General features: G+C 45.3%; 2 protein-coding genes across 8 annotated transcripts in view; one reads left to right on the top strand and one right to left on the bottom strand.

Annotated features, from left to right (window-relative positions):
* The window catches only part of LOC135538866 (kinesin-like protein KIFC3), a 76,715-nt gene extending 56,888 nt beyond the window's left edge, over nt 1-19,827 (top strand). For 6 of the 7 annotated variants that reach the window (XM_064964750.1, XM_064964752.1, XM_064964748.1 and 3 more), the window contains 18 exons: nt 501-652; nt 5,631-5,796; nt 6,138-6,307; nt 6,745-6,888; nt 7,070-7,351; nt 7,647-7,820; nt 8,857-9,004; nt 9,238-9,480; nt 11,871-12,046; nt 12,317-12,421; nt 12,548-12,678; nt 13,406-13,529; nt 14,052-14,181; nt 14,271-14,500; nt 14,644-14,790; nt 16,236-16,362; nt 17,560-17,606; nt 18,129-19,827. In XM_064964750.1, the coding sequence (XP_064820822.1) occupies nt 501-652; nt 5,631-5,796; nt 6,138-6,307; nt 6,745-6,888; nt 7,070-7,351; nt 7,647-7,820; nt 8,857-9,004; nt 9,238-9,480; nt 11,871-12,046; nt 12,317-12,421; nt 12,548-12,678; nt 13,406-13,529; nt 14,052-14,181; nt 14,271-14,500; nt 14,644-14,790; nt 16,236-16,362; nt 17,560-17,606; nt 18,129-18,137 (2,705 nt within the window). In that variant the 3' untranslated portion in view covers nt 18,138-19,827. The remainder of the gene's footprint in view (nt 1-500; nt 653-5,630; nt 5,797-6,137; nt 6,308-6,744; nt 6,889-7,069; nt 7,352-7,646; nt 7,821-8,856; nt 9,005-9,237; nt 9,481-11,870; nt 12,047-12,316; nt 12,422-12,547; nt 12,679-13,405; nt 13,530-14,051; nt 14,182-14,270; nt 14,501-14,643; nt 14,791-16,235; nt 16,363-17,559; nt 17,607-18,128) is intronic. The other variant, XM_064964749.1, reaches the window with a different exon arrangement.
* A 1,082-nt stretch (nt 19,828-20,909) lies between these two features.
* Nucleotides 20,910-22,463, bottom strand: LOC135538867 (katanin p80 WD40 repeat-containing subunit B1-like). Its single transcript, XM_064964756.1, has 4 exons — nt 22,357-22,463; nt 22,152-22,226; nt 21,953-22,069; nt 20,910-21,699 (listed from the first exon to the last, which is right to left on the bottom strand). The coding sequence occupies exons 1-4, from the start codon at nt 22,407-22,409 to the stop codon at nt 21,564-21,566; spliced, it is 381 nt and encodes a 126-aa protein (XP_064820828.1). The 5' UTR covers nt 22,410-22,463; the 3' UTR covers nt 20,910-21,563.
* Nucleotides 22,464-22,546: the final 83 nt, after the last annotated feature.

Below are 22,546 nucleotides of genomic sequence, written 5' to 3'. Positions count from 1 at the left end.
GTATGGAGTTAATGTATCACCTGCTGGGGCCTGTGTTATCACACTGCTTATCTTGCTGTGCTCGTTTCCATGGTACTGTCTGTGCGAACCTTGGAAGGTTGGGGAGGGAAAATAGGGGAGAGAGGCCTAGAATCGCTCTTGGGGGAGGGGAGGGGAGGGGAGAGGAGATGATAATGGTTAGTGGAGGGAGAGGGGGGAGAAAGGTAAGTGGGGAGAAGAGCGGGCCATAGAAAATTACCTCTCACATGTATAAATGGAGGTAGAGAGAGGGAATGAGAGATTGGGATAAGATGGAAAAGGGTAGAGGGACAAAGATGTATAGAAACAGTTTTCTGGCTCAAGTGAATACAGGATCAGCTCTGCCACAGTGGATAAGAACATAATCAACCCTTTAGGCTCATGCTTGTTTGTTGCTTGTTTGTGTACTGTGTTTAACTGTGAGTCTACAGTGTATGTTTGTGTTTCCAAACTTTTTGTTTGTCCCTCCCGTGTGTCCGTAGCGAGCTCTGTGGACTTTTTGATGAGTGATGGTGAGGAGGACTGCTCCTTCCTGTCTCTACCCGCAGCCGCTTTCCCACAACACACCGCTCTGACCACTACTGACCAATTAGAAACCAGCCAGCACAACCACGACCAACAGCTACTCATACAGGTGAGATGGCGCGCACACACACTAACTAGGTCAATGTGGCTAGCATATCGTTCATTTTAGTGGGTCTTTTCCCAACATGGCACTTGTTTGTCCTGGTTTCACTGGCTAAACTGGTGGGGGGGTTCAGGTCAGTAAGAGCCCTGGGGAGTGAGACTCAGTCGATTTATCGATCAGATTTTAATGGGCTTCTAACACACACCAGCCTAGCCTAATACACACACACAGCCTAGCTGTCGTTATCCTGTTACTCTGTATGTACTCTGCAGAACAGAGAATCCTGTGTCTGCATAGTATCCCTCTTGTAGTTTCATTTCATGTGTGTTTGGGATTGTGTTACTTTGTCTGCCTTTGGAAAAACACAGGGTAGAGCACACACTGTTACGACAACACACCTGTTGTCTGTTCTACATAGTATATTTCCATCAGAACGTTCCACGATGTTGTGCCCCACTGAACACAGCACAGAGGGGTCTACTACAAAGCAGGATCAATGAGTTAGCCAGCTAACTTGGATAAACAAACATAAATAAGTACTGCTTTTCTGGTTCATTAGGAAAGATATAAACTAATATGTTTTTGGCTGTTGGGTCAATCAGACATGCCTACTTATAGCTTATTTTTCTGTACGATAAAAAGTTAACTCAGAATATTTAGCCAAGTTAGCTGGCTAAGTCATTGATCTTGCTTTGTTGTAGAGCCCTCAGGTGTGGATATTCTGCACTGTTCCAACGCCTCATGACAAGCATCCTAATCTGACCCTATGACAGTTGACAGCCCCAGTGCTGTCATAAAGCTCACATCAGCACCTCATAAAATGACATTGGCGCCTCATAGCGACAGGTCTTGCAGATTAAAGATGACTGTGCTGTCCGTTGCCTTTTGACGCGTGGCTTTTAACTGGACACGCGCGGAACTTATGCAAAAAGCTGCATTTCCTCCATATTCCATTCATCATTGTGCTGTTTCTCCTTCACCTCATCGGCCATTTCGCTTTTGTCTTCCTCTACACCTTTCATTGTTGTACATCTTCCCATCCCTCTCTCCTCTCCCACATCCCGCTTTCATCCACAGAAGGTCACCTGGTCCTGTTCCTGGACATCTGCCTATGTAATGTCATCATTCGCTCTCTCTACAGTCTCCAGTTAGATCTGTCTCGCTCTCTGTCGCTCTTTCTGTCTCTGCGTGTCTCTGTTAGAGGTCGAACGATTATGATTTTTCAACGCCGATACCGAATATTGGAGGACAAAAAAGCTGATACCGATTAATTGGCCGATTTTAAAATAAAATGTAAAAAAAAATATATATTTAAAAAAGTATATAGATATATATATATACACACACACACACATTTTTATAATAATGACAATTACAACAATACTCAATGAACACTTTTATTTTAACTTAATATAATACATATAAAATTAATTTGGTTTCAAATAACATGAATGATGAATGTTGTAAACAAAAACTGTCATTTCTATATGCAGGAAATCCTATTTTAATAATGGGCATGGTAAGAATTGACTACCAAAGTGCGAGTCATAATTCCTATGACCCCTTCTAACAAAATCTGAAAAGCGGTTCCTTCATTCATTTATTCCATAGGATATTTTTAGATTCACTTAAAATAAGGTCTGTGTTTCGTGTAGGCTTACACCACCTTGCCAATTTTATAACTGTGTAGATATGCATAGGACAAGGTAACTCTGATCAATATTGGCTAAATATAAGCGAAGATAAAAAAAAAAATTGTAGAGTGGATTTATGAAAATATTACCTTATCCTAGTGAGATTTACATGGGTATCAAAACGCAGAGGTGGTTTAAGCCTGCACGAAACAGACCTTATTTAAAGTAGATCAAGACATTCTGTATGGAAGACATGAACAGTAAAATAACGAAGGAACCCCTTTCAAGTTCAGCCGCAAGTTATTACAGGAATTATAACATGTTGACTATTTCCCTCTAAACCATATACCTTTGACTATTACGAGCCTGCTGCTACCTACCACCCCTCAGTCAGACTGCTCTATCAAATATCAAATCATAGACTTAACTATAATAAACACACAGAAATACGAGCCTTAGGTCAAATCCGGAAACTATCACCTCGAAAACAAAACGTTTATTCAGTTCTGTATTTTATCTAAAGGGTGGCATCCATGAGTCTAAATATTCCTGTTATATTGCACAACCTTCAATGTTATGTCATAATTACGTAACATTCTGGCAAATTAGTTTGCAAAGAGCCAGGTGGCCCAAACTGTTACCCTGACTCTGCGTGCGATGAACGCAAGAGGTGACACAATTTCACCTGGTTAATATTGCCTGCTAACCTGGATTTCTTTTAGCTAAATATGCAGGTTTAAAAATATATACTTGTGTTTTGATTTTAAGAAAGGCATTGATGTTTATGGTTAAGTACACATTGGTGCAACGTTAGTTTTTTAAATAAAATATCAATGACTAAGTTTAATGCTAGCTAGCAATTTACCTTGGCTTACTGCATTCGCGTAACAGGCAGACTCCTCGTGGAGTGCAATGTTATCAGGTGGTTAGAGCTTTGGACTAGTTAACTGAAAGGTTGCAAGATTGGACCCCCGAGCTGACAAGGTAAAAATCTGTGGTTCTGTCCCTGAACGAGGCAGAACGTTCCTAGGCCATCATTGAAAATAAGAATGTGTTTTTAACTGACTTGCCTAGTTAAATAAAGGTGTAACAAAACAGAATCAGCAAAATCGGCGCCCGAAAATACCGATTTCCGATGGTTATGAAAACTTGAAATCGGCCCTAATTAATTGGCCATTCCGATTAATCGGTCGACCTCTAGTCTCTGTATGTAGTAGTTTCTTAAGTCTGATTTGTATGGCTGTAGGTGGTAGAATAGCAGTTTAATCTCTGCATCCGAGTCTAGTTGTATAGACCAGTGGTTTTCAAACCTCTTCTCTGGGACCCCATGCAGTTCCATGTATTTGATATATTCCAGAACTAGTACACCTGATTGTAGTCTTCAATTAATCATCAAACCCTTGATTAGGTGAATTACACCGGTCATTTTATTAGGTACACCCATCTAGTACCGTGTCGGACCAACCTTTGCCTCCAGAACAGCCTGAATTTCTACAAGGTGTCAAATGTTCTACAGGGATGGCATCACACAGCTGCTGCAGATTGGACAGAGGTACAGTCATGCTGTGAACGTCCCATGCTATCTCATCCCAAAGATACTATATTGGGTTTGGTCAGCAACAATGTTCAAATTGTGGCGTTCAATTATTGCACAATTGGTATCAAGGGACCTAACGTGTGCCAGGAAGACATTCACCACACCAGTACACCACTGCCACCAGGCAGGATGGGTCCATGGACTCGTGCTGCCTACGCCAAATCTTGAATCTGCCATCAGCATGACACAACAGGAACTGGGATTCGTTGGACCAGGCGCTGTTTTTCCGCTACTCAATTGTCCAGTGTTGGTGATCACATGCCCACTGGAGCCGGTTCTTGTTTTTAGTGGATAGTCGTGGAACCCGATGTGGTCGTCTGCTGCAATGGCCCATCCGTGACAAGGATTGACGAGTTGTGTGTTCCCGAGATGCCGTTCTGCACACCACAGTTGTACTGCACAGTTATTTGTCTGTTTGTGGGCTCGTCTGTTAGCTTGCACGATTCATGCCATTGTCCTCCGACTTCTCTCATCAACGAGCTGTTTTCGCCCACATGACTGTCGCTGACTGGATGTTTTTCGACGGCCGTTTTTTGAGATACTGGATTCGGCGAGCCTGGGACCGATAACCATACCACACTCCAAGTCGCTTAGATCACTTGTTTTTCCCATTCTAATGTTCAATCGAGCAGTAACTGGATGCCTGTCTTGCTGCTTTATATAGCAAGTCACAGCCACGTGACTCACTGTCTGTAGGAGCGATCCATTTTCGTAAACTGGGTGATGTACTTAATAAACTGGCAGGTGAGTGCAGTTCAGGGCTATATAAAAAAATGTGAAATATCTTGGGGTCCCAGAGGAGATGTTTGAACCACTGGTGTAGGGGATATCCATTTGAATTCCATCACTATTTGACAGCACCCCTTTTGATTAGAATGAAATCTGTTGTAGAAGTGCTCAAAGTGACTTTTTGGACCTGAACGCCAAAACATTCAAGAGATAAAGGTGCTCATAGTTGACCTATTTTGCATACCCCACCATACCATGAGACATCCATATCTTCATCACTGGAAAAAAAGATAACCGGTTGAGAATTTATATAATTTTAAGCTTGCAAATAGGGTTGTCAAACTTAACATTTCTGGGGGGGGGAATATTTTTGTTTTTTTGATACAAATTATAATTTCTTTACTTTTTCAAGTCAATTATCTAAAAATGCAAAAACTCAGATTTGTTGCAGTTTAGAGCCCATTTCCATAATCTAAGGTTTTTGTGTTGTGCCCGCCATCAGTTGAGACACTCTTGAATAAGTTTACCTGTTTTTTGATAAAGGACTTTCAAGGTTTAAAATATAAATTGTTTTAAATGTATATATTTTCAAGAAATAATAGTTTGACAACACTGTTAATAAGATTTTAAATTATATAAAACTCATCACTTTTCCAGTGATGAAGACATGGATCTCATGGTGGGGTATGTAAAATTGGTCAACATAGAGCACCTTTTATCTCCTGAATGTTTTGGCGTTCAGGTCCAAAAGTCCCTTTTTGACCGCTTCTTCCATGGGCAAACATGTATAATAAATGTTGCTTAAATCAAAATGGATGCAGTCAAAAAGTGATTGAATTCAAATGTATTTTACATATACATATAGACTGACTGGATGGCTCAGTTTTGATCAGACCTGTGAACGTGGATATAGTTATAAACTGACCAATCCTCCTTGACACATCCTTGTTCCCTTGGAAATGTGATGTCATTAAAGACCTGTCTAGCTTCTAACCTGTGACCTTTGCCGTGTGCATGTGTCTAGACACTGCAGGAGAAAGTGTGCGAGTTCCAGGCGCGTCTGCGACGCGAGGAAGCTTCCCGGTGTCTGCAGCTGCAGAGACTGCAGCAGAGTCACGCACAGAGTCCGCAGGAGAAGACTAACGTCATACACACTCTACAAGAGGAGCTGCACACAGCCCTGCCCAACGGTGAGAGAGGAACGGGGAGATGGATGGATACAGGGAGGGAGGGAGGGAGAACCGTAATAGAGTATTTAGGAAGGAGAACTGCAGGACTGTGAGTCGTGACTGATACGGCAGTAATTACTGTGAAGTGAATGACTCCGAATGGGGTGTGTCTTGTCAGGACTGTGTTCACAATGCTGACACAAACCAGCCTGTCAGCAAGAAGAGAGCTGTGTGTCACGGCTGTGACCGACTGTCAACACGCATTATCCAATACTATGGGGCTGGATGACGTATGTGTCTGTTTTTAAATTCTGTGGGTGCGTGTATATAATGTGTTATCACTGTCTGTGTGTGTGTTGCAGGTGTTCGAGCAGTGCAGAGGCTGGGTGAGCCACAGGAGCATCAGCAGCACAGCAACCGTCTCATTCAGGAAGGAGAGCAGCTCATCGCAGCGCTGCGCACACAGGTGGGGGAGCTGGAGGAGAAGCTACTAGACCAGAACCAGGAGGTGGAGAGACTGCGCTCGGAGCTGGTGAGTAGAATAGAGAGAGGAGAAAGACTGGTGAGGAGGAAACTAAAGGGAGAATGAGGGCAGATCCCAGCTGGCCTACATTCTTGGGAAGCTTGGGAAAGACGAGCTCAAGATAACTGGCACCTTTCAGGTGTAAGATTGCACCGTGACACACTTCTGCTTCACAGGCATTCTATGGTGTTGCATGTGGGTGTGTGTGTAAGAGGGGGAGGTGGCAATTGCAATGTTATGTACGTGAATGTGTTCTTTTGTTTCACTGTCTCCTGATGTTTGTGTCCGGGGGGCAGATAATGATCAATAGTCAGAGGGAAAAGTGCTTGTGCATTGCTCTGTGTGTGTGTGAATGTGTGTTAATTCCTTCCTGTGTATATTGATATCCCTCTGTGGTGCCTTTGTGAGTGTGATACTGACATGTGCCTGTTCCTTCTGTCCTGTAGGGGGCGACCGACCTGGAGAAGCACCTGGAGCTGCTGGTGGTCGAGAACGAGCGGCTGAAGCAGGAGCTGAAGGCATGCAAGACCTCACTGCTCCAGGAGCCTCCTCCACCGGCCTGCACGACCACTGACTGCCCCCACAGCCAGGTATGGGTGTGGCATGGGCAAATCAAGTGAGGGTAGAGGCTGTAAAAAACATGTTTTTTATGTGTCTATTATAGCTCTGTGTGTGTGTAGGATACGGAAGCCCTGTTTGGAAAGGTATCTCGTTAGAAGAGCGAGAAGAGGCTGTGTTATAAGCATGTGTGGTGGATTATGTGTTATATAGGATGCGGAGGCCCTGCGTGAAGCGGTGCCTCGCTGGGAGAGCCAGGCCAGACCGAGGCAGAAGAGGCTGGCTGAATTGGAGCAGCAGGTCCTGGAGAAGGCCAGCAGGGTGGAGACGCTCAGCCGACAGCTGGAGGAGTCCAAGCGCCACGCGGGGGAGATGCAGAGGCAACTGGAGGAGTCTAAGTGTCAGCAGGGGGAGGTGGAGCAGCAGCTGAGTGTGCGGCTCAGAGATTGTGAGGAGGAGCTGGCCAGACAGGCCACCCGGCCCCATCAGGTCAAGGTGAGGAATCGGAAAAACTGTCCCATTTCAAAAACAACCCCTTGCTAGCTCCTATGTTACTTAATGGTCCCTCATAGATCTGAAATGATAGGATGGGTACGTTATATGTTGGTAGCTTACCACCTATCCAATGTTTTTGAGTTATGTGAATGACTGGGATGTTACGAGAGCATTTGCTGCTGAATTGTGTTCCCTGAGGATCTTACAATATCAATCTCAAGCTCTCCTGCTCCCCACATTTCTCTCTCTTCTCCTACCCTATCTATCTCGCTCTCTCTATTATCTCTCCGTCCAGTATGTGACTGAGATAGTGGAGGTGGAGTCGTCAGAGTCTAAGCAGGCCGTAGCCGAGGCCCAGGCCAAGAGTGTCGCCCTGCAGGAGCAGCTATCACTGCAGAGACAGCTGCTCCGTGAGCTGGAGACACAGTTGCACGATTCCCAGAGGACCAGCACCCAGCTCCGAGCTCAGGTACACACATAAGGAGATGCACATGTACACAGACGCGCACACACACAACTATCTAACAACACACACATACTACTGTCACACACGCATAACCCTCTGTGCCCCTTCCTAATCCCATTGGCTCCTTAACCAGTTGGTCTTTGTTATTTCTGAAGTTTTCCTCGTTCCTCCCCCTGGTACCAGCATTGGTACAATCCAACTCACCCCCCTTGTAGTAGATTGTGGCGGTACGGTCCTTCACAAAAACACCCTTCCCTCCCAGTAGAGGTGAATGGTTCAACCCTCGTCCAATCCCCTCCCCTCCCCTGTAGTGGCATGGGCCGTGTTAACCCCTCTCTCTTCGCTTACGTTTGGTTCCAGCTGCGTGCGGACCGTGGCCGTATCTGCGGCCTGCTCTCCAAGGCCGTCGGAAGGGGCAATGGCGCGGTCATTTGCAGGTTGTCTAAGGTTGGCCCCCTTTGATAGGCACATTAGGCCCCTCATAGTGCTTCCTGTTTTCTCACTACATCACTTCCTGTATCTCAGGTACCCTGCTCCCCAAACTGCCCATCTGTGTGGTTTCAAACCCTACCAAAAACCTGTGTGCTGTAGTGACATGCATAAACTGTACCTTAAAACTCTGAGGGTCCTCCAGTCTTGTATTGGGGGTGCAGTGTGTGGTTTTGGATTAGCTTTTAGCTGTAAGGATGGTTCACAACCCATTGTGAACCCATTAATATATCCTGTAGCTGAGAAGAAGCAAACCCGATAGTTTTGCTGGGAGCTAACTTTTAATTAACTCCATGGGTTAGTTATAGGCTTCAGATCTTAACAAAGATGTTAAGGGGCATTTGAAGCCTTTAGTTCAAGTGCCCTGGTAGCTATTAGATCTGAGTTCCAGTGCTGTGTTAGCTTTTATGCTAGATTTTTAACTCCAGGTAGACCACCAAACACGCTCCAGTCCCCACCTAGACCAGTATGGTGTGCTGGTACTGTCCCAAGACCTACTCCAATCGCCATGTCCAACCCTCTCTAACCTCTCTCTCTTTGTCCCCTGTAGATCCTGGTGTACGAGGGGGAGATGGAGCGGGCCCAGGGCCAGTTAGAGGCTGAAATGCAGAACCTGGAGGAGGAGAAGAACCGGGTGATAGAGGAGGCCTTCATCAGGGCTGAAAGCGAGATGAAGGCGGTGCATGAGAACCTGGCAGGTAAGCCAAAAGTTTAGGACTTATGTTTATGTACTTTTTGCATTTGCGCGTATGCACATTGTAGTCTCGGGCAGTATTCATTAGGGCACACTGCGAAACATTTTTCACTTCAGGTTTTATTCAATGTTGCTGTCCTTCCTAATGAATATTACCCAGGAATGTGTGTGTGCTCTGTTTTTTTGTCGTTATTCACTGATGTAACAAAATGCGTGCGTGTCCCTCCCTGTCCCCAGGGGTGCGTATGAACCTGTTGACCCTGCAGCCAGCCCTGCGTACTCTCACCTGTGACTACAACTGTCTGAAGAGACAGGTTCAGGACTTCCCCTTCATGCTGGAGAAAGCCATCACCGAGGCCAAGCAGGAGATCTGCCAGGTGATAGGCGAGGTGAGCAGTGCCAACCAAGAGCTGCTGAGGAAGTACAAGAGAGAGATGAACCTGAGGAAGAAGTGTCACAACGAGTTGGTGCGCATCAAAGGTACGAGCCCTTGACCGTGCATACTGAGAGGTGTGTGTGTGATATCAGCCGTTCATACTAGCTAGTGTATAGTGTGTACATCCAGTAGATTCGCTAGTTTTGCTAGCACAGACTGGAATGTGTTCCGAGATTCATCCAATGGCGTTGAGGTGTATACCATCTCAGTCATCGGCTTTATCAGTAAGTGCATTGACGCTCCCCACAGTGACCGTACGTACATATCCCAACCAGAAGCCATGGATTACAGGCAACATCCACATCTAGCTAAAGGCTAGAGCTGCCGCTTTCAATGAGCGGGACACCAATCCGGACACTTATAAGAAATCCCGCTACGCCCTCAGACGAACCATCAAATAGGCAAAGCGTCAATACAGGATGAAGATTGAATCCTACTACATCGGCTGTAAGGCTCCTCGGATATGGCAAGGCTTGAAGACTGCGGACTACAAAGGGAAACCAAGCCACGAGCTGCCCAGTGACGCGAGCCTACCAGACGAGCTAAATGCCTTTTTATGCTCGCTTCAAGGAAAGCAACACTGAAGCATACATGAGAGCACCAGCTGTTCTGGACGACTGTGTGATCACGCTCTCCGTAGCCGATGTGAGCAAGACCTTTAAACAGGTCAACATTCACAAAGCTGCTGGGCCAGACGGATTACCATGACGGGTACTCCGAGCATGCGCAGACCAACTGGCAAGTGTGTTCACTGACATTTTCAACCTCTTCTTGACCGAGTCTGTAATACCTACATGTTTCAAGCAAACCACCATAGTCCCTGTGCCCAAGAACACTAAGGTAACCTGCCTAAATGGCTATTGACCCATAGCACTCACATCTGTAGCCATAAAGTGCTTTGAAAGGCTGGTCATGGCTCACATCAACACCATTATCCCAGAAACCTTAGACCCACACCAATTTGCGCATACCGCCCCAACAGATCCACAGATGATGCAATCTCTATTGCACTCCACACGGCACTTTCACACCTGGACAAAAGGTACACCTATGTGAGAATGCTATTCATTGACTACAGTTCAGCGTTCATCACCACAGTGCCCTCAAAGCTCATCACTGTGCTAAGGACCCTGGGACTAAACGCCTCCCTCTGCAACTGGATCCTGGAATTCCTGACGGGCCTCCCCCAGGTGGTAAAGGTAGGTAACAACACATCCGCCACGCTGATCCTCAACACGGGGGTCACTCGGGTGCATGCTCAGTCCCCTCCTGTACTCCCTGTTCGCTCATGACTGTGCGGCCAGGCATGACTCCAACACCATCAAGTTTGCCGATGACACAACAGTGGTAGGCCTGATCACTGACAACGACGATACAGCCTATAGGGAGGAGGTCAGAGACCTGGCTATGTGGTGCAAGGACAACAACCTCTCCCTCAACGTGATCAAGACAAAGGAGATGATTGTGGACTACAGGAAAAGGAGCACCGAGCACTCCCCCCATTCTCATCGACAGGGCTATAGTGGAGCGGTCGAGAGCTTCAAGTTCCTTGGCATCCACATCACCAACAAACTAACATGGTCCAAGCACACCAAGACAGTTGTGAAGAGAACACGACAAAACCTATTCCCCCTCAGGAGACTGAGGATCTGAGTACCCATGTCACATATTTTCAAAAGGTTCTACAGCTGCACCATCGAGAGCATCCTGACCGGTTGCATCACTGCCTGGCATGGCAACTGCTCGGCATCTGACTGTAAGGCTCTACAGAAGGTAGTTGTTAGGCCCAGTACATCACTGGGGCCAAGCTTCCTGCCAACCAGGACCTATATACTAGGCATTGTCAGAGGAAAGACCAAAAAATTGTTACTCTCATCACCCAAGTCATAGACTGTTCTCTCTACCGCACGGCAAGCGGTACCGGAGCACCAAGTCTCGGACCAAAAAGCTTAACAGCTTCTACCCCCAAGCCATAAGACTGCTGAACAATTAATCAAATGGCCACCCGGACTATTTACATTGACACCCCCACCCATTTGATTTTACACTGGTGCTACTCACTGTTTATTGTCTATGCATAGGCAGTTTACCCCTACCTACATGTACAAATTACCTCGACTAACCCAAGACTGGTACCGGTATCCCCTGTACATAGTCTCGTTATTGTTATTTTAGTGTTACTTTTTATTTAATTTTTTACTTTAGTTTATTTGGTAAAAAAATTCTTAACTCTTCATCTGCACTGTTGGTTAAGGGCTTGTAAGTAAACATTTCACTGTAAGGTTGTATTTGGTGCATGTGACAAAGCTTGATTTGATTCCACAGGTGCATCTGAGTATATAACAGATCAATTCTGTTCAAAAGCAGTGGATCTTTTAATGTGTTGTCCCTAAACAGTATTGTAATGCCTCTCTCCTCTGCCTTCACTTCCCAGGTAACATCAGGGTGTTTTGTCGGGTGCGGCCAGTGTGCCGGGGGGAGCATGATTCTGCCGAAAACATGGTCAGCTTTGACCCAGACGACGATGCCCTTCTCTATCTTTCCAACAAGGTCAAACTGATGACCTTTGAACTGGACAAGGTGTTCCACCCTCAGGCCACACAGGAAGAGGTCAGTAAAACATCATGACTTGGAGTACATCTCAATAGTCTGAAGTGGCTTCCTTGCTTTCGAATTTAATCATCTGAAAACGTAACCACAGGTAAAAGCAACATAAGACGTTTCTCATCAGCACAGATGAAGGAAATGACATGAGGAAGCCCCTTTTTTTAAGTTGAGATATACCAAAAGAATGTTGCTGTCTCTATATATTCTAATGGTTTACTGTCACCAATCACAACGCCTGTCATCCTAACTGTCCCTCTCTGATTGGATAACCAGGTGTTCCAGGAGGTCCAGTCCCTGGTGACGTCCTGTATTGATGGCTTTAACGTGTGCATCTTTGCTTACGGACAGACGGGCTCAGGAAAGACCTACACCATGGAGGTATTCGCTGCTAATACACACACTTACTTTCACTCTCTCTCCTTCTCTCTCATACCACAGGAGATAAATGAAGAGATGTGTTGTAGTGGTTAATAGCAAATGTCTTGTCTGTCCTTTCTTCTTTAGGGTGTGGCCAAGGACCCGGGCATTAACCAAAGGGCTCTCAGACTGCTGTTCTCTGAGGTGACTGAGAAAGCGCCCGACTGGGACTTCAAGATCACTGTTAGCATGGTGGAGATCTACAATGAGACCCTACGGTGAGAGGACACACACACACGCATCAGTATAAGGTCAGACAGGGTGAGTAGGTTTGGATTTGAGTGCCGGTGCGGCCTTGCCTCAGAGGTTACACAATGACAGAGGGGAAGCAAAGGGGTCATGTAGTTACAATACGTACCTTTATGAGAAGGCTTCTTTTTTGTTTTTGATCAAGGCTGAAGCGTTATTTCATTGTGATTTAGACCTAAGCTGTCTTTGACACAGTTCCTGTGTGCATCTGTGTAAGCAATTTGAGTGCATGGGGCCAGCAGTTATATAAGAGTGGATTATATTTAACGTCCTTGGTTCATCTGTTGAACACGAGCTCCTCTCCACCCTCTATCCCCTTCCTATGTCTATTTCACTGTCTCTCTGTTATGTCATCTCTGAACATCTGTGTGTCCTTTCTGCCAAAGCGTGACAGCAGAACTCGCCACGAGAAGAGAATTGGAGGGGTGGAATGTCACAACACATGAGAGAAGCCGTTTTGGCCCCACTTAGTTGGAGAGTTGGCTACAGATTATCTTGATAGATACATAGCTCAAATTAACAAAAACAATCTATCTAGTTATCCATCTATCTCTCTGTCTGCCGAATGTTGTTGGGGGATATCATAGGAAATGACACCATACACCTAAAGTAGTGCCGTAATGGGTATCATTTTAAGACCGTCTTTTTATTTGAGTGGGAAGCATCTTTGTGACCGTGTGTTACTGTTTCCTGTAGGAACCTTTTGGGGGACATCCAGGGTGAGAAGCTGGACATCAAGATGAACCCGGACGGTAGCGGTCAGCTCTATGTGCCAGGCCTCACGGAGTTCACTGTCCAGAGCCCTGAGGACATCAACAAGGTGAGGCCACCATTCTACTATTGTCACTTATACTATGCCTGCCACAGGACGTTGGGTTAGTGAGGTAGCTTTGTGCGCTGATCTGCAATCAATGAATCACATTTTGTTTATATGGTGTTACTTACCAATCACAAAGTGCCAAATGGTATTCCTTAACGAAACCCTAAAGCAATAAATTTCCTTCAGTACTGTTTTCCAATTAAATAGAGGTTTAGAGTAAGATGAACTTGGGCGTTGTTTACAATCATGTGTCAGTTAATAAGATGGCTCCCACGGTTCTTCAGGCCTGAGACTGAGCTCTTGTTTTCTCATCCTGAAATGTCTGTCAGAGCTCTTGTGTTCCCTGAACAAGAGGAATGTGCCAAAGCCTGGATTTGTCTCTAGTCTACAGATTAGTTTGTGTGTTAATGATTGAAATCTGGTCCTGTGTGTGTTCTGCCATGTGCCTGTGCGGATGAAGGAGCAGTTATTCACTTCCAATGACCTTTGACCTCTAACCCCTGGCCTGTGCCCTCTGTGTAGGTGTTTGAGCTGGGTCACATGAACAGGGCCACAGCCTGCACCAATCTGAATGAACACAGCTCCCGCTCTCACGCCCTCCTCATCATCACCGTAGCAGGCGTCAACTCCTCCACCGGGCACCGCACGCAAGGTACACACACAATTCCTGTACCGGACAAGGTACACAGGCAGACAGACACACACACTAATTCAGGATTTTCTCTGTACACCCTCTACTAGGTAAGCTGAACCTGGTTGACCTGGCTGGCTCAGAGCGGATTGCTAAATCTGGGGCAGAGGGCAGCCGTCTGCGAGAGGCGCAGTGCATCAACAAGTCCCTGTCGGCCCTTGGTGATGTCATCAATGCGCTACGGAGCCGACACTCCCACGTGCCCTTCAGGAACTCCCGGCTCACCTACCTGTTGTCTGACTCACTGAGCGGGGACAGCAAGACCCTGATGATGGTGCAGGTGAGAGAGGGGTAGAGGAGGGAGAGAGGGATGGGTGGTAAGGGGTTTCAAATAAAATTGGATATTAGTCTATGATAAAATGATCATTGCTTGAAGCCGTCAATGTTGGACTTCAGGCTAATATCAGAAGGTATTTTCTCTAGGTGTCTCCCCTGGTCAGTAACATGAGTGAGTCGGTGTGCTCTCTGAAGTTTGCCCAGCGGGTACGGACCATCGAGCTGGGCAATGCCACCAGGAGACAGTGGGAGAATTCCTCCACCTCCTCCTCGCCCACCCACGACAGCGTGGAGGTAACCTACACACACACACACACGCACACTGGAGAGAGTGAGGGAGGGACGCACTCACACATGAAATCTCACACACGTGTGCTAGGTCAGCCCAGGCCTTACGTCAAACCTTCCCCAGATCACTGAGCCAAATCTGGGGCATCAGGTTTCATTCTGTCCCTCTGCCCTTAATGATCCAGGTTGGGAAACCCACTGTCTTGCAAAGAAGATCTAGTAGGCTCAGGATGTTTGAAAAGGTTATCTCCAAAAAGCCTCTGGGTCGTTTGATTTTATTTTATCAAGTCATGACACCTACCATCTGATTGTTCTGAACTTGTTTCTGTTAGAAACAGATAAGAGTAGCATTTCTGCAACATTATTTTGTTGACATATCAATTGAAATCTGAAAAATTAAGGTAATTGATTGCACCCAAATTGGCCGTATACATTTTTAGGATTCATATAATATTCAATAAATATAGTACCTAACATCCGATTTAGACTAAACTCTTTTTCTTAACAATGACTGAGGAATCCAAGGAAATGGCCAAAAGCCACCCAACAATGAGTATACAGTATCAAGTCTCTGTTTGACAAGTAGTATTGAGTTGTGGCTCGTGTATTGTTTGTTCATCCTATGTAATTTATTTGGTGATTCTCCCCCGTTCAGAGAAATTAGTCATTTAAGTTTAGGTTTATGTCCCATTCTACATCTTCATATTACCAGGTTCAAACCACTAAATGGTACAGAGATTTTACACATTCTGGAAAGATGATGAAAATGGTCTCTTATGGACCATTCCTGATGACCACTTAGTTATGATTAGTTATGCACTTTGTTAATTTAGGAGATACTTTCAACAGATTACCATTCAAACACACTGCTTTCATCAGGTGAAAACTCCCTGAGTTAATGCCAGACACGCCGCCTGCATAATAGATGCATCCAGTCTGGGTTCGAGAAGTGTTTACACCTGAATAGAAAGTGGAACTCGCAAGCTTGCAGAAGGGTCCTTTCATTTCAGCAAGCCATGACACCCACCATCTCAGATTGTTCTGACACCATCTAGTGGTCAAAACATGTTAATGTCAGGTGTCAGCATGATTTTATTTTCATTAAAATGTCACCAGAACTGAGCTTCAGTCCTTCTACATACAAATTATCCCGGGGAGTACCCCGAACCCACTAAGCAAGGGGACTGGAACTGGTCAAGCTCACATGTAAATGATCCTCTTTCCCGAAAAGCATCATAGTCGTGACTTTCTTACATGAAATGGGAGGTTAACTTGGCCCCAGACAATCAATCTAAGATCGGCTTAAGTTTCAGTCTGATGAGAGCGAAACCGAAGCAGAGAAACAATCGTTATCCAGTTAGACAGACAGAATCCTTAGCGGAATGGAGTTGAATGGGGATCTTGAACTTTGGTATTGATATTTCTATAATTGAACTTTGACCTTCCTGCAGCTGGACTCTCCCCCGGTGACTCCCGTGCCCCTCCCCATCTCTCGGGCCAGCAGTGCCGGCTCCACCCTCTCTGCCTCCTCCAAAACCCCCACCACACGACGGAGGTCTCAGTCCCAGCTCTCTACAGGTAAATGTGTGTGCGCGCGCGCACACACACACACACACACACACACACACACACACACACATATAACTTTTTTAACAAATCAAAAACTGAAAAATTGGGAAGAGCACCTTCTTCCACATGTTTGGTGTGTCTCCCAGGTGGCTTGTGGCAAACTTTAAACGACACTTTTTATGGATATCTTTAAGAAATGGCTTTCTTCTTGCCACTCTTCCATAAAGGCCAGATTTGTGCAATATATGACTGATTGTTGTCCTATGGACAGAGTCTCCCACCTCAGCTGTAGATCTCTGCAGTTCATCCAGAGTGATCATGGGCCTCTTGGCTGCATCTCTGATCAGTCTTCTCCTTGTATGAGCTGAAAGTTTAGAGGGACGGCCAGGTCTTGGTAGATTTGCAGTGGTCTGATACTCCTTCCATTTCAATATTATCGCTTGCACAGTGCTCCTTGGGATGTTTAAAGCTTGGGAAATCTTTTTGTATCCAAATCCGGCTTTAAACTTCTTCACAACAGTATCTCGGACCTGCCTGGTGTGTTCCTTGTTCTTCATGATGCTCTCTGCGCTTTTAACGGACCTCTGAGACTATCACAGTGCAGGTGCATTTATACAGAGACTTGATTACACACAGGTGGATTGTATTTATCATCATTAGTCATTTAGGTCAACATTGGATCATTCAGAGATCCTCACTGAACTTCTGGAGAGAGTTTGCTGCACTGAAAGTAAAGGGGCTGAATAATTTTGCACATCAGTTTTTGATTTGTTAAAAAAGTTTGAAATATCCAATAAATGTCGTTCCACTTCATGATTGTGTCCCACTTGTTGTTGATTCTTCACAAAAAAATACAGTTTTATATCTTTATGTTTGAAGCCTGAAATGTGGCAAAAGGTCGCATACTTTCGCAAGGCACTGTATGCACACACATATATATATATATATATACACATACACACACACACACACACACCTACCTACCTACCCCTCCCTCCCTTAGTCCCAACAGGTACACATGCCTCTCTTGAAATGTCCTATGTCACCAAGAACTCTGGGACCCATCAATATACAACACTAACATGTACATACACACCACCATTATTGGGATGATACAAAGTATACACAAACAAAGTGAACTCAAGTGAGGTGTGAATCCGTTCACTCCTGTGTCCTGATCCTCTGGTCTGATTGGTTGGTTTGCAGACAGGCTGTTAGGCAGAGCCATCCCATTGGTGGGGGACGGTGGGCAGGTAGGTGGGGTTTATGCTGATTGGTCGCTTGGCATGAAAAGTAAATGCTCAGCATGGCATGGTGCCCAGTGCCCACCCATGTCACCTGGTTAATGCCCACCTATCTAACACACCCCACCTCTAACCCCAGGAAACTGTTTGTGTGGGTCTTGACTCTTGCCCCTCTGTCTATGTGAGAGACTGCAAGCTTTGTTTCTCTATCTGCAGATCCATGTGTGTGTGGGTGAAGGTGTCCGTACACGTCTGTGACTCTCTGACTTCTGGCTGTCTGTGACTGACGGTCTGTCTGACTGTCTGAATGCAATTCTTATCTATGTGATCTGTATATTGTATGATGTGAGGATGTTTATATGTTTTTGTGTCTTGTCTATATGGATTTGGTATGTGTGGAATCTGTGGATACATCCTCTTCCTTTCCCCCATCTGTGCTGCTCTCTGGCTGGGTTGTAGTGAGCCGTTATTTACACAGGGACACCACTCCCCACTATTCAGTTTCCTAAACCTATTACTCTGCCCCTACAGGACGACTGAAACTGTCTGTCTGAAGGCTCCAATGGATTCAGAATGAAACCGGACCCTGATCCAGTCAGCCATTGGGCCATCTGAACAGGAGGGTGTTAACCAGCACCTTGACCCACCAATAGAAAGTCTCTGCTTTGGGAACAACCTATCCACTATCAGCCCTGTCTCCTTCTGCTGATCTCACTCAGCCAATGGGTGAGAGCAACTGGACTAGGCAAATTATCAGATTTGACCGATCGAACGGTGACATTTTAATTTGAAGAGCAGAGGGGGATATGAACTTTGACCCTCATGGATGGCCGCCTCATGCTGCGTACCGAGACTCAGTCCCAATGCTCTAAAATGGCCTCCAGTTTTCAATTTCTTCATTACCACTGATAGCTGAAAGGAATCGATAGGTGTTTATTTTAGCCAGGACTGTTGTACAGCCCCCCCCATATCTTAACTACGTGCCCTCGTCTATACCCCTGAAGGACCACAACACACCAGACTTCCACACCTGACTAGGGGCAAAATGGGAGGAGCACCTGAGAGTAACACAGGCCCATGTCCTAAAAACAACTCTCTCTCATAAAGAAACCCTTTACCCCTCACAGCCCAGAACAACTCCACCCCACCTTTCACTCCTTCCCCTTTGACCCTTCAACTGAGCCTGTGATCTATTCTCCCATTGGCCAATGGACTTCCTCACAATAATGCCACACCCACACCCCTAGTGCTAACTCGTCCCATCATCCACTAACAGTATAGCCCTTCTAATCACAGTATTTCTGGGTAAAAATGCACTTTAAACAAGGCTGTTACCTTCTTGATGTGTTTTATAACAATGCTCCAGTTACGGATTATGATAATATGCATATACAGTATATATGTGTGTTTGAGATGTTTTTAATCCCTTAAATCTCCTTTGGTTTTTTTTTTTTTTTTACGAGGATTCCATCCTGGTCTCCTTCTACACTTTCTCCCCCTCATCCAATCAGGGTACTCCACAGATATGTTACTGTGGAGTACCCTGAGTACCCAATAAGACGCAAGCAATAGAGATGAGTGCAGAGAGGTTAACTTCCTGTGTAGCCGTTTGTGTTTTAAATTTCTCCAGGGCAATACAGAGCTGCCTCAGCACTGCATGGAAACGTTCATGTTGTCGTGTTTCTTGTACCGAGCGAATAAAGCTAGACCAATTCAAACTCCCTGACAGACAGGAAATGCCATTCCTGTTATTGGATGCTGCCGGTTGGAGTTGCCCAGAGGCACATTTCTAGGATCAGATTATTCAATAGGGACACAACACAAAACTGACCCTAGATCTGCATCCAGGACAGCTTTATCCTACTCCCTATGGCTGACCACAAGCAGCAAATGACAACGGATCGTCTCACGGAGCAGACACATATGTAGCTTCAGAAATTGCTGCCCCTGCGGGAGTGATTAAGCGTGTGAACTGTTTTTCAAAATGCACCCAGTGTAAATAGGAATGCTTAGTACATTTGATCAGCTGATCGATCAATACATATCGGCCGTGCATCTTCAATGTTAAACCAATGTTCCCTTCATGTCCAAGGAACATTGAGGACACGCTGCATCATGTTGGTTGTTGATGGGTATCTTTGCTTGCTTTTGTCTTTGTTGTAGCTGCCGTAGGTTTCTACAGTCTTGTTTTTGTACACCCTTTTTAATAAACACTCGATACCAAATGGAACTCAAGTCTTATGCTGTCTCTATAGAGCTCTGAGAGCACAGGACTCTAACAGATGTTTGTTGAAATGTAACCACTAGAAAGCTGTATCTTTCATCACCATTTACTAAACGGTAGGTTGTATTACACCTACTCGGAGACTATGCTCTTTGACCAACTGGTTCAGTATGGTTGCAGCCATAGCGTTGCATAGAGCAGGCGTTCCCAAACTTTTCCACTAGGGCCCCTCCCCCTTCCAGCATTGGGGAACATCCCAAGCAGTCACCATGTCTTTCTATGGGCACAAGCACTTCACAACCCTCTTGTTGGCTTTGAGAATTTTGCAAGTTTAAAGCTTCTTTCGTGCATTTCTACATAGTCATGGGGTGCAAAGAAAATGTTGGTTTTATAGTGTATTGTCAAGCAATTCTATACATTTTGCCATGTTTGTGTATTCATGACAAAATTACAATCTATGGGCTTAAAAACCAAAATAAAGTTACTTTAGCTGACATTTCTGAATAGCTTTAAAGTATGTGGCAGGTAACCAAGCAACTGAAAGGTCGCTGGTTTGAGTTCGAGGAAGGATTAATTGCTCTGGAGAAATGTCTGCAATGACTAACATGAAGTGCGTCATTCCTCTTTTCAATTTAGAAATTGCAGCTTGTGCATTCTACTATTACATCTTTCAAGAGGAAGTTTAAAGCTGGACAGTTCTCGCAGAATCTTCTTTGTATGGAGTCCAATTTGGTTAACAAAGATGTCATGGCTTATTTGATCAAATAGTTTCATACTGAGATTGTTACAGGTGTACTGATAAGGACACGTGACATTTCTCTTAATGCTAACCTTAGAACCAAAAAGCCATTTTGACTGAACCGTTCGCATGCATCTGATCTTGCCTCTTTCTGGAATAAAATGGAGATGACCATGTGCTCAAAATTGCAACTGACTCCACAAGAAACCTTAAACATGGCCTTGTCCTTATAATTTTGTACATCTGTAGCACCTTCCCAACCAGAGAACAGTGCTGCTCTCTGTTGAAGTGGAATTACACACATCTTAACAAGTGTTGTTCCTTTCAATTCCAGAAACATGCCTACAACTAGACTCCATTCTTTATTTGAAAAACATGTTATTTTAGTGTTAACTACTTTCAAAGAGTGCAATCTCGGGTTGACATCTCAGGTACAGAATGTAAAAAAATTTAATAGAAATCACACAGTAAATTAGGCCGGGTTTCAATACGATCGTAGGTTATAGGCATTACGGCTTTTAAAGGCGATTTCTGATTGAGCCCGAAATGTGCAGCTTTTACTGTGAATAGGATTTCCTTGAACATTACCTTTAAAAGCCGTAATGCCTATAACCTACGATCGTATTGAAACCCGGCCCTAGTCAGGTCTGTGGAATTAAAGTGTGTGTGCTCGGCAAGTCAAGGTTACAGAGGACATAATTACTCATACAGACAAATACAGATTAAGGAATCATGAGTGCCCCGTGTTTAAATAGAGCTACGCCCTGAAAACACACCTACACAGTGATCTCTAACATGGACTCCTTCTGGATACACAGGACTCATATCCCACCCTGTCTCTGACTCCATTGCTTCAGTCCATCCACAAGCCGTGTGAATCTGTGATTGTCCCCGGATTTACCACTCGGGTGGATGAGAGAATGCAGCCGTCAGTCAGACTTGAGTCCTCACAGCAGTGCTCAGCCATTTGGGGTCTGTGCGTCTCCAGTTGCATAGTCAACTGTCAGTAGTCCAGTGGGGCCATGAGCAGCTGCAGCTCTTTGAAGGCGCTGCCGTGGCGTCCCACCTGGTCGGCCTTGTTCTTCACCACGTTGCTGAGGTTTTTCAGCTGCTTGTAGCATGCCTTGCACTTCTGGTGGCTGGGCTCAAACACAAAAAAAAACTCACAGTATGCAATGGAAATGTCCTGCCTCACTGTGGCGGAGTCTTTCTGCAAGCAATATTGGATGAATTACGGAGCTAGAACCCTTAAGAACAATGGTTCTTTTGTGATGGGCTGCATAGTGTCACTCTCCAGAAACAGGATTAGTGACCATTGCATTAATGCACACTTCAGATAGATGGTTAAAAGTTCAAGCCGGTTTAAGTTTCGAAAATGGGGCCTAAACTCACCGTTCCTCCCGTGTTATATCCACTCCAACAGAGGGGGGCGCTGTCAGCGTGTCTGAGATGAGAGGCCAGAAACGCTTCAGGATCAGCTTCAGAGAGGTGCAACCCGTCTGCACGTAACTGACCACACGGGGAGAGACGATGTGTCAATACACATTTATACCCAAACATGGATTTGTTATCACTTTCATCTCTGTCTCACCTCTCATACTTGCTTTGCAGCAGCTCTTCAATCTGGGGCAGGATAGAGGTACACAGGTCCAGTTTCCATAGAGACCTGGGGGGGTCGAATTACTGGTCATGGTACTCACACCAACGCCAAGAGTGACCAGTGAAAGTATATGTGTGGCCTCCTTAGCTAAATAAGATCTGTAGTCTTGTGTGCACGCATTTCAACATCCACTCACGGTTTGAGGTTAACGATGTTGAGGATGTCCACAACGATAGAGAGATCCTTCATCGAGACGGCCGAGTCCAAGGAGGTCTGAAGACGAGAGCAGCAACCACAAAAAAAACAAAAAAACACTTAAGAGTCAGCCAGTAACGTCTCTCCATACTTCATGGCCACAAACAGCTAATCAGTCACGGATGTTGTCC

The sequence above is a fragment of the Oncorhynchus masou genome, unplaced genomic scaffold (assembly GCF_036934945.1).
Source record: "Oncorhynchus masou masou isolate Uvic2021 unplaced genomic scaffold, UVic_Omas_1.1 unplaced_scaffold_14___fragment_4___debris, whole genome shotgun sequence".
NCBI lineage: Eukaryota > Metazoa > Chordata > Actinopteri > Salmoniformes > Salmonidae > Oncorhynchus > Oncorhynchus masou.
The sequence above is the reverse complement of the archived record's forward strand: the minus strand, read 5'-3'. Positions and strand labels throughout refer to the sequence as shown.